Here is a 10704-nt window from a genome sequence, read left to right as displayed (position 1 = left end):
CGGCTTGCTTGCAGTCTGAAGCTATGAAAAGCTGATTTTCACCAAGGTCCAGCGCCAACGCTTGAGCTTCCCTGCAAGTGATCGCTTCTAGAACAGCCGGTTCAAAAAGCCCTTGGATCACCAATATGGACGAGCCCAGATAGTTGCCGCCCCGATCCCTGCAAATGGCTGCAGCCGTACCCACTCCATGGTCCTCTGAAACGCCTGCATCTACATTTATTTTCACAGTTCCTTCCGGTGGTGGTTGCTAAACTCTCGCCGGTGCACTTCTTGGCGCTCTAATCACATGTGGCTCACTTGGCTGCTGTAGCTGATCCAGTTCAGCTATAAAGCGAGTAACAAAAAGGTGAGTTGACAGGGGGCTTTGGTTTATACCTTCATGTATCAGTTTTCGGCGAGCATACCAAATTGACCACAATGTCACAGTCATCCGAGTTAGTTCCTCATGGTTTAAAACCTCAAACATGGAAAACAGCCAACTTCTTGCTGATGGTTCAGTCGTGGCGATCATATGTTCCAGCAACTCATGATCGACAAGAGCCCATACGCAGCGGGCCATATTACATTCTATTAAGCTGTGCCTCCAAGAGTCTTGCATACCACATACAGAGCATAAATCATTTGTGGACATTTTCCTATGTTTTCTGACATCCTCGGTAGGAATAGATTGTTGCGCCAATCTCCACAGAAAAACCTTTATCTTGGCCGGCACTGTTACTCCCCATAAGAATTCCCAAGATTTTTCAACTGCCGCTGTGTTTGAAGGCCCCGCTCGCTGATCCAGCCAATCTACTCTCCTGGTTTCCGTGGCCACAATCATCCGATAAGCTGAGCGTACAGAGAAGATACCATTCTTTTCGAAACCCCATGACCAAAAATCCTCAAAATTTCGGGTACATAGTGGGATTCTCTGAATTGCAGCAGTATCATATGGCAAAAACACTTGCTCCAACAACGGTACATTCCAGCTGGCATTTGCTGAATCAACGAGTTCTGACACGTATTGTGGTGGCTGAGCTAACAGTGACACAATAGGCCTCATATTCTCCTTCCTTGGTATCCAGTTTGTACCCCAAATATTGGTTGTTTCTCCATTTCCTATACGCCTGATCAGTCCTTGTTTCAAGGTATCCCTTCCTTCAATTACTGCCCTCCAAATTTGTGACGGGTGGTTGCCCAGTGCGGCTGATAGAAAACCAGTATCCGAGAAATATGCCGATTTCATGATTCTAGCACTCAATGATTCAGGGTTCTCAAGTATCCTCCAAGCCTGTCGAGCCAACAGGGCCAAGTTAAAAAGTTCAAAGTCTCGAAAGCCGAGTCCTCCCATGTACTTTGGCATACTCATAGTGTCCCAAGATACCCAATAGGGTTTTCGTTTGCCTCTCTTGCTACCCCACCAAAAAGCTTTAATCATAGAAGTTAGATGCTGCAATAGGCCACGAGGGAGTTTAAAACAAGACATGGAGTAAACTGGTATAGCCTGAGCCACTGATTTTATTAAGACTTCCTTTCCAGCTGCAGATAATAATTTCTCCATCCATCCTTTTATTTTGCTCCATAGTCTGTCCTTGAGGTATTTAAATGCCCCATTCTTTGATGCCCCCACATCTGAAGGCATCCCAAGATACTTCTCATTCAACTGTTCATTTGGGACATTCAGAATCTGTTTAATTGCCGCCCTCACTCCTTCAGGACATCCTTTACTGAAAAATATAGAGGATTTATCTTTATTTATTCTCTGACCAGAAGCAAGTGCATATGTTTCCAGAAGGTGAGAGACTTCTTCAGCTCCCTCTGTATTTGCTTTAAAATACAGCAGGCTGTCATCTGCAAATAGCAAGTGGTTCACCGGCCGAGCCGATGTGGCCACCTTAATGCCACCAAGATTAGATGACTGAACTCTAGATTTCAAAAGGCACGAAAGGCCCTCTGCTGCCAGCAAAAAGAGGTATGGTGAAATAGGATCTCCCTGACGGATACCCCGTATAGGGTTAAATTCGTCAAGCTTATGGCCATTAAAAAGGACTGAGAATGAAACTGATGTTACCATGTCCATAACTATGTTAACCCACCACTCAGTGAATCCCAGCTTAAGCATAATGGCTCTCAAATAATTCCATTCAACCCTGTCATATGCCTTCATCATATCAAGCTTCAAGGCACAATGCATGTTTCTCTCAGCCTTATTTCTCTTCATGAAATGTAGACATTCATAAGCACCAATGATGTTATCTGTGATCAAGCGGCCAGGCACGAAAGTTGATTGCTCTTCAGAAATAATCTCAAGCAGCACCCTCTTGAGGCGATTAGCAATCACTTTGGATGCCAGCTTATATAAAACATTGCATAGACTTATTGACCGGAACTGAGTGAGAAGCATAGGGTTCTTTACCTTTGGGATCAAAACCAGGATGGTGTTGTTCAATTCCTGCGCACTCTCCACACCTTCCACAATGTTGAGGACCACCTTGGTTACCATACCTCCACAAATATCCCAATGCTTTTGAAAAAATTGCGCGGGAAAGCCATCTGGCCCGGGAGCCTTTGTAGGAGCCATCTGGAAAAGAGCAACCCGAACCTCCTCTACAGTGTACGTTGCATTCAGCATGTCATTCATCTCTTGTGTCACTTTGCATTGGACGGTATCAATGACCCTGTTCATTTCATGCACTCCCTCGGAAGTGTACAAATTATTATAAAAAACATTCGTCATCATTTGCATCTCCGCCACATCTTCCGTAGGGTTGTCATCCTCCCTTAACAAAGATTTGATCTTATTCTTTGTGCGGCGCATATTTGCACGCATGTGGTAGTACCGTGTGTTTTTGTCTCCTGCTCGAAGCCACTCCACCCGTGCTCTTTGTTTCCACATCTTCTCCTCCCTCCTATACAACTCAACAAGCTCTTCTTTAATTTTCAATTCCCTTAATGAAGGACCAACGCGCCCCGGGATGCAGCATTCTCTCACTTGCAACGAGACCGACGAGCCTATTGCCTCGATGGAAATTATAGTGGGCTGGCCCAGTCAGGAGATGTCGCTTCATTTGTTTCTTTCGTTGGTTGGTTTTTGTTTTTTGTAATTTTGTTTATATTTTCTCAATAATTTAAATATATTTACGTATTTCTAAAACTGTTCATTGCACATAAAAATCATGTAGTGTAAATAATGGTAGCGCAACTTAAAAAAATGGTGATATTAAAAAAAATTGTGACATTTAAAAAATGTTCATGAGTTTCAAAACATGTTCATGATATATATAAAAAAATAATATGTACAATGTAAACAATGAGTGTAATTTTAAAAACCCGGCATAACAAATTATATGTTTGTAAAATGTAGTTAAAAATGTTTATACAATGTAAAACAATGTTCGCACAAATTATTAAAATGTTTTTGCCATTCAAATGTTTTTACTTGACATTTAAAAACTCACATGTTTCAAAAATATGTTCGTAACATTTAAGCGACCGTAAATGTTCGGGAAATTTAAAAAATATGTTTGGTACCATTCAAAAAGCTGTTCAATGTGTGTTTGGAAAAAGTTTGACATGTATTCAAAAAACTTCCTAGAGCCTCCTCCATAGATGTATCTTCTCTCCTTTGATCAAGGGCTCTGGATGAGCCAAATACTCTTATAAATCATCCCTTGATGGTGAAGGAAGTAATGGGAACAAAAAAGATGAAATCCACGAAGAATCGTGAAGATTGGAGCTGTTTTCATAACTCATGGCACCTGATATGAGCTGTGGTACTCCAGGCATGGTCGTACTTCCCTGGACTACGTATGTGCAGTTTATTATTTTGGTCGTCATTTCTTCATACGAACTCCTTTTTTGGCGTTCTTGGACCCGTTGTATTCCTCTCGGAAAGCTCGATATGGAAACTTTGAAAAAAATGTCAAATCCAACTCCCCAAAGGGTCTGAACTCGGTGCCTGGAAATCCTTCGCATTGATCCTAACCTTGGTCCTTTCACCATGCTAAGTCCACGGCTGCTCCAAAACACCTACAAACACAACAAATCAAAGAAAGGAAACAAAAACTAACAGAAACTAAAAACCATGCAATGCTCACAATAAAAAAAGCGCAAAATCGAGGGAGCATGATATATGGAGTTATTATGCAACAAATGAACTTTAAAATAGGTCTAAAATAGAGCCACTCGATATCCAACTCACTTTATTCGAAGGCACTGGGAAGTGTGTGGTAATGATGCTTGATACAGGGAGCTAATGACCTAGCAACACTTGAATCTTTGGCAATTCGTGGAGGTCTAGCGTTGGCAGCTGATTTGAATCTATCTCACCTGAGAATCGCTTCGACAGCCCTGAATGAACGCATTGATGGACGTTATGCTTCAGTTATTTGAGAGATGTAGTTGAGAACGAGTAGCTTTATCTAATGCTCCATTATTATTCATGAAGGAAGCTTATCAAACCAGGAGGCTCGCTCCTTAGCTATACACGTTCTTATGTTATCCAAGGGGGGAGACATGTTTGGTTTCTAAACCCCCATGATCCGAGGGGAGACATGTTTGGTTTTCCTCAATAACATAAATTACATACAGGTTCGTAAACCACTTAGCAGGAACTATAAGTACTGGAGGCGAGCGCCAATGAAGAGAAGCGTAGATTTGAAGGCTCCAACTAGTAGATACATGAATGTACATGAACAAAGATTGGATCCAAGTATTTCCAACGAAGACAAACACCATCTGAATCCCGTGAAATTCGTCGGAGACACACATTTGCACCCCCGGGATGTGGGCTCGGAGGGAACCTTATTCTATTTTCAGGAAGTCATCATTGCCGCCTCGTCTCCTGGGCATCACATAAACCCCTAACTAAACTAAAAAACATCTAAAGCGGAGCAATAACCCTCCTGCCAACAAGGGTCATGGTCGAGGGGAGGCAGGCCGGCGGCGGCGACGACAGGAGGCAGGTCATCTCCGCGTGGGAGTCGCCTTTCGTGGGCAGGAGGAAAACGTTTCGCACGTCATTGACTACCACATCGAGATCACATTCTTCTTCATTTAATAGTTGTCGCGCCTATGCAACCCACCAGCTTCTACCAAAGCATCGACCCCCACGACCCCACCACCCTTCGTCTTAAATTACTTGTCTTGGATTAAAGACAAGTAAATTGGGACTGAGAGAGTATGTACTACTAGGGATGCAGGCGCATGTGTTCACAACCGTATTTTTTGGAGCAGCACAATTTTTAAAGCAGGGGCGCGCTACCTCATCTCCGGCCGTCACTCCGCAGGCTTCGTGGACATGTCCGCTTGCGTCCTTATTTTAGGCAGGGCATGTTTTTCTAAAAAGCCAAATGCTTAGATGCATCTCTAAGAGCAACTCCAATGGGGCGACCCATTTCGTTCGCGGCCGTCTGTTTGGGTCGGTGCGAATAGAAAAGGCGGCCCAACGCGCCAACCTAAACGGACGCGCGTCTGTTTTTCGTCCGCGTGAGATCCATTCCCGGCCCATTTTTGAGCCTGATTTGCGTCGGCGCGGACGCGCGCGCTCGCCAACTCCTGTCCCTGGGCTGGCTGGTCTGTGGCATATTGGCCTCCCCTCTCACCCCCCCCTCCCGGGCCAACAAGCAACCCTCGCCCCCGCCTCCTCCGTCACCGACGTCGCCGCCCATTGTTGCCGGCGACTCTTCCAGCTGCCGCCGCCTCCACATCCGCCCAACAACGCCGCCCCTGCCCCCAGTCGCCCGTCACGGTCATTTTACCGCCGGGGAGCAAACTGGTTCCCGCTGCCGCTTCCCCCAACGCCCAGCCACCCCGCGACCAAGAAGACGCCTCGCCGCCCCCGTCCCATACGACCGGCATGCTCGTCGGACGCCGTCACACTCAGAGGACGCCGGCAGGGCAGCTAGCTGGTCTGTGGGCGCCGCGTCTCCCCTCGCCGGCCGTCTCCTTCTTTGACGCCCGCAAGCTGTTCGACAGTTTGCCAAGGTACGAAAAATGGACTCCGCCGACGAGTTCTTTTTCCATAATTTCCTTTGCGACTCCGATGATTCGTCGTCCGACGACGAGGAGGAGATATTGGTTGCCGTCTTGGTCCATCACCACCTGAACAACCAGCGGCCGTTGTTAAGTGGCTCCATTCCGGGCCACCTTCCGGCGTTGAATCGTAACCGAGAGAGCGGGCATTTCCTTCTCTGGAAGGACTACTTTGATACAACAAACCCGTTGTTCAAACATCACAAATTTCGACGCCGGTTCCGTATGAGTAGGCATGTTTTCAACCGTATTAGAGAGGGAGTGGACGGCTATGATGACTACTTCGAGTGCAAAGAGGATGCCGTCGGTAAGATTGGTTTCTCCTCTTATCAGAAATGCACTGCCGCCATCCGAATGCTTGCATACGGAGTGCCCGGTGATCTCATTGACGAGTACATCCGTATGAGCGAGTCTACATGCCTAGAGTCCCTATATAAGTTCTGCAAGGCTATGATTGCTGTGTTTGGCCCTGAGTACTTGATAGAGCCGACAGCTGAAGATGCAACCCGTTTGTTGGTGATGAATGCCAGCAGGGGCTTCCCGGGGATGCTTGGCAGTATAGACTGCATGCACTGGGAGTGGAAGAACTGCCCTTCTACTTGGCAAGGGCAGTATAAGGGACATGTCAGGGCTTGCACTGTCATACTAGAGGTCGTGGCGTCTCAAGATCTCTGGATCTGGCACTCTTTCTTTGGCATGGCTGGATCACACAAAGATATCGACGTGCTTCAGCGCTCGCCGGTGTTTGCTAGGCTTGCCGAAGGCAACAGCCCACCGGTGAACTTTACTGTCAACGGTCACAACTACGACAAAGGGTACTATTTGGGTAACGGTATCTATCCTCAGTGGACCACTATTGTCAAGACAATACCCAACCCCGTCGGAGAGAAAAGAAAAAGATTTGCCCAAGAGAAAGAGAGTGCAGAAAGGATGTCAAGTGTGCCTTTGGTGTTTTGCAATCTCGATAGGGCATCGTCCAGTATCCTGCTAATACTTGGAGCACGCAGAAACTATGGGAGGTGATGATTGCTTATGTGATCATGCACAATATGATCGTAGAAGACGAGCGCCCGGAACGTTTGTACGATCAAGGCTTTCAGTTTCAGGATGAGAATGTTGTGCCTGAGCATGGAGTAGCGGCAACAATTGAGCAGTTCACTCAGTTTCATGAAAACATGCGTGATTGGGAAACTCATGTGCAACTGCAAAATGATTTGATTGAGCATATGTGGACTCATGTTGGCAACCAATAGATGTATCTTCTTTTATTCGTTTGCAAAACTATGTGAAACATTTTTATTTGTATTTGGCCTGTAAAACTATACTATTTATTTGGGCGGCTAAATTATTTTTGTTTGTTAAATTTTCGTTTCACAATATGTTGTAATGCAAATCAATGTAAAATTGGACGGCCAGCCGGCCACGCCTGCACATATGGATCGACACGTTGGGCGTGCTGCCGACCCATATAAAAAACAGGACGGACACCGGGCGGGCGGCCGACCCAAACAGATAAAAAGCGGACGAAATCACCGTCCGTTTGAGTCGACCCGTTGAAGTTGCACTAAATGGTACTCCAAAAAGAGATACTCCATGTATTATCATTCGTATAAGACCAAAATGTGGAACTGTCTAGTTTTTTTTTTAGGATTGGAACTGTTGTCATTTCACGGAGAAACAAAATGCGAGACGAACCGACTTTTTGGAGCATAGAATGCGTGTGTGGTGTATCACCATAAAGGGCCCAAGAAGGCATGCACAGACCAAGGCCCGCTGAACGGGACGGCTTAAGACTGGACTTGCGGAGTAGCAGCCCAGTACTGGAATGCGGAATATCCTTAGACCATCTTCAACAGGCGCGTTAAACTAGCGCCACGCCGAAAAATTCTTTCTTTTAGCGTGCGCGTAATCGGAATAGCTGCTCCAGCGGGCGTGTGAAAAACGCGCGCGCGGCATACGTAGTCCAGTATGCGGGCCGAAACGCAATCGCGCGCCGCTTATTTGCTGCGCCCGCTCCCGCGCGCTGGACTCTCGCGCGCTCGCTCGCACCTTCCACCCCCCCTCCAGCCGCGCCGCCGCCGCCGACCGCGCCACCCGGCGACCGTTCCGGCGCTTTCCCGACCTATCCCCGCCCCGCGCGCGCTTTCTCCGGCCCCCCTCTAGGCCCGCCGCCCCCCGCGCGCGTTGTGTTTAATTGCACTATTTGTTGTATTGAACAATAAATTGTTTGTTTGAGTTGTAATAAACGAAATTAAACTATTTATTTTTGTTTGTTTTTTATTTTTTTGCTTTTGTTTTTGAATGCATATGTTGTTTGTGCGCGCCGCGCGCGCTGTATTTTTGCGCGTTGCTGGAGCGGCGCGCGCTGCATTTTAGCGCGGCTGCTGGAGCCAGCGCTGCACGCCACGCCAAACCAAGCGATACGCGTGCGGTATATGTGTTTTTTGTGCGCGGCGCGATCGGCGGCGCCTGTTGGAGATGCTCTTAAGCCCTAATAAATAATGAAGCTTCTCTGCCTATAAATACTCCCACGACCCTGAGCCATAAACCTCACCTCAAGCCAGTGCCAGCCTCTTTACTTCCCCGACTCAAGTCCTTCCTACCAAGAGCTAGCTACCTCGCCATGGCGTTCTCCAAGCCCCCCGCTCTCCTGCTGCTCGTTGCTCTGTCCGCGACCGCCATGCTCGCCGCCGGCCAAGGCTGCGGCGGCCACAAGGTGACGGTGCAGAACCTATGCGGCCAGGACCTGAAGCTGAGCCTCGAGGAAGTCGCGCACAGCGCGGCCCTCTTCCCCGACGGGTGGGTGCTCCCAGACGGGAAGCACGGGTCGTTCGACGTGTGCGCGTGGACGGGGGGCGTGCTTGCGCCCGGCGCTGCCGTGGCCAAGGTCCACCTGGGCCACGACGGCGGCGCGTACTACGAGGTGAGCACCCAGCAGTCGGGCCCCATCCGCGTCTCCGTCACCCCGCACGGCAGCCCGCTGCGGGGGCACTGCCCCACCGCCGGGTGCAAGGGCGGCGACCACTGCTTCGAGCACTCCGTCCCCGATGGCGACTGCCACGGCGTCATCGAGATGAAGATCGTCTACTACAAACAATAGGTCGATCGAATGGCCTTGCTAGCTGCTGCGTACCTCCGAGTGGTTTCCCATAATGTTGCAGTGCAGCTAGCTAGCTCGATCGTCAGTCGGTGTTGCATGCAGCTGTTGCCGGTGAATCTGTGGTGTGTTGGCGGTCACCGTCGTCGGTCGTGTAGTGTTGGATTTGCAGTTTAACTTTGTATTTGCAGAGATGCATGCATGGGCTTAGCTCAGATGCAAGTGTTTGGGTGTCATGGCTCGTGAGTCGGACACATGTACTAGCTACTGTTATTTCTACGTCTTTTCTACAGATGGTGAATTTTATTGGGTTAAAATAAAGCATCAAAAGGATACATAACACATTAAGCACACGTCTGGTCTCTACATAGATAGGATGCACACATCTTACATTAACACATACAAAAAGCATGTTAACAACTAACAAAGTCATATAAAGACCAAAGTTATGCATATGCGATGAAAAAAAAAGTCCCAAGACGATCAGATTAGCGATCGGCACACTGCCACAATGACCATATCTGCACAAACCATCTCATGACATCACATGGACGACGAGATTCTTCAACAACAATGCTTTCGGGAAGGGGGCGACACTCAAACGCCACCATCATCAGATTCAACCATTAAGGCTAGAATCTAAGTTTTCACCCTAAAGAATCAATCCGAACAAAGCCCAACAATGCCTTCAACAAGCTAACGACGTAAAAAAAATTGTCATTGTTAGATATAACCAGCTCGGCTCAAACCTAGGCTTTCATCCTGAAACTTGAGATCGACTGCTCGAATACATTTGCATCACATCCAACGACTTCCTTTGATACCTAACCAAATGAACCGGTTAGTTTAGTTAATTGTTATTTGTGTGGTTTCTAGTATATCACCAACCGCTGGCTCCTCGGTTTGTTGGTACTTAGAAACTCTAGCGGAGTTGCCAAAACTGCAATATCCATTAATTGTTACTTGGAGTCTATATTTGATGTATCCATAATCATGTGATCCACTTGTCAATGGGACATTTCTTTTTCCCACCTCGAAGCCATCCCACGTGAGGTAGGGTAGGGGTCACCCGAAGTTTCCTTCGCACCACATGTAAATACGCGTAACTGCCATATGGAACGAGCTCTACATGGCAGTCTCGAGACGCCATGTATGATGACAGGGTCAGGGAGGCCATATATGAAGGTTGTTTCATAAATTATGGTGATCCTAACAAGATGATGACCAATTCAAAAAAAGAAAGAAAGATGATGACTCTGATAGAGTATCTATTTGACCAACATTTCTATTAAAACGGTTGACAGTCGGGCTAACATAACGACTCGGCTAGAGTTGATTTTACTGAACAAGGAACACCCGGCCCGACTTTCATAACTTGTAAACGACATGTCAATTATATAAGGAATAGAGTGTTTTACCGTCAAAAAAACAAAAAACACCCGGCCTGACTTGCACTCTTTCTACGCCTTGATTGTTGGTTGGTTTTAGTCCCATTTTTTCCGTTGTGGAGTAGACCGTGTATATATGTATTGGATATCCATACTTGGACTTCATTTGTTTTTAATCATCGTAGCATTTGATAAACAGCTGCACAC

At 47.2% G+C, this 10704-nt stretch overlaps 2 protein-coding genes across 2 annotated transcripts; both read left to right on the top strand.

The window, feature by feature from the left end:
- Positions 1 to 5973: 5973 nt before the first annotated feature.
- LOC147983737 (uncharacterized) lies at positions 5974 to 7035 on the top strand. Its single transcript, XM_087540848.1, has one exon. The coding sequence runs from the start codon at positions 5974 to 5976 to the stop codon at positions 7033 to 7035; it is 1062 nt and encodes a 353-aa protein (XP_087396974.1).
- A 1535-nt stretch (positions 7036 to 8570) lies between these two features.
- LOC125540945 (uncharacterized) lies at positions 8571 to 9430 on the top strand. Its single transcript, XM_048704463.2, has one exon. It carries the CDS (start codon positions 8636 to 8638, stop codon positions 9110 to 9112), a length of 477 nt encoding a protein of 158 aa, XP_048560420.1. The 5' UTR covers positions 8571 to 8635; the 3' UTR covers positions 9113 to 9430.
- The last annotated feature ends 1274 nt before the right edge of the window (positions 9431 to 10704 follow it).

This window comes from Triticum urartu, chromosome 2A (genome assembly GCF_056163025.1).
Source record: "Triticum urartu cultivar PI428250 chromosome 2A, HENAU_Tu73, whole genome shotgun sequence".
Taxonomy (NCBI): domain Eukaryota; kingdom Viridiplantae; phylum Streptophyta; class Magnoliopsida; order Poales; family Poaceae; genus Triticum; species Triticum urartu.
Note: the sequence above shows the minus strand (reverse complement) of the source record. Positions and strands in the feature narration are given on the sequence as shown.

Excerpts from the sequence above, each read along its gene's own strand:
- LOC147983737 (XM_087540848.1), top strand. The coding sequence starts at position 5,974 with ATGGACTCCGCCGACGAGTTCTTTTTCCATAATTTCCTTTGCGACTCC.
- LOC125540945 (XM_048704463.2), top strand. The coding sequence starts at position 8,636 with ATGGCGTTCTCCAAGCCCCCCGCTCTCCTGCTGCTCGTTGCTCTGTCC.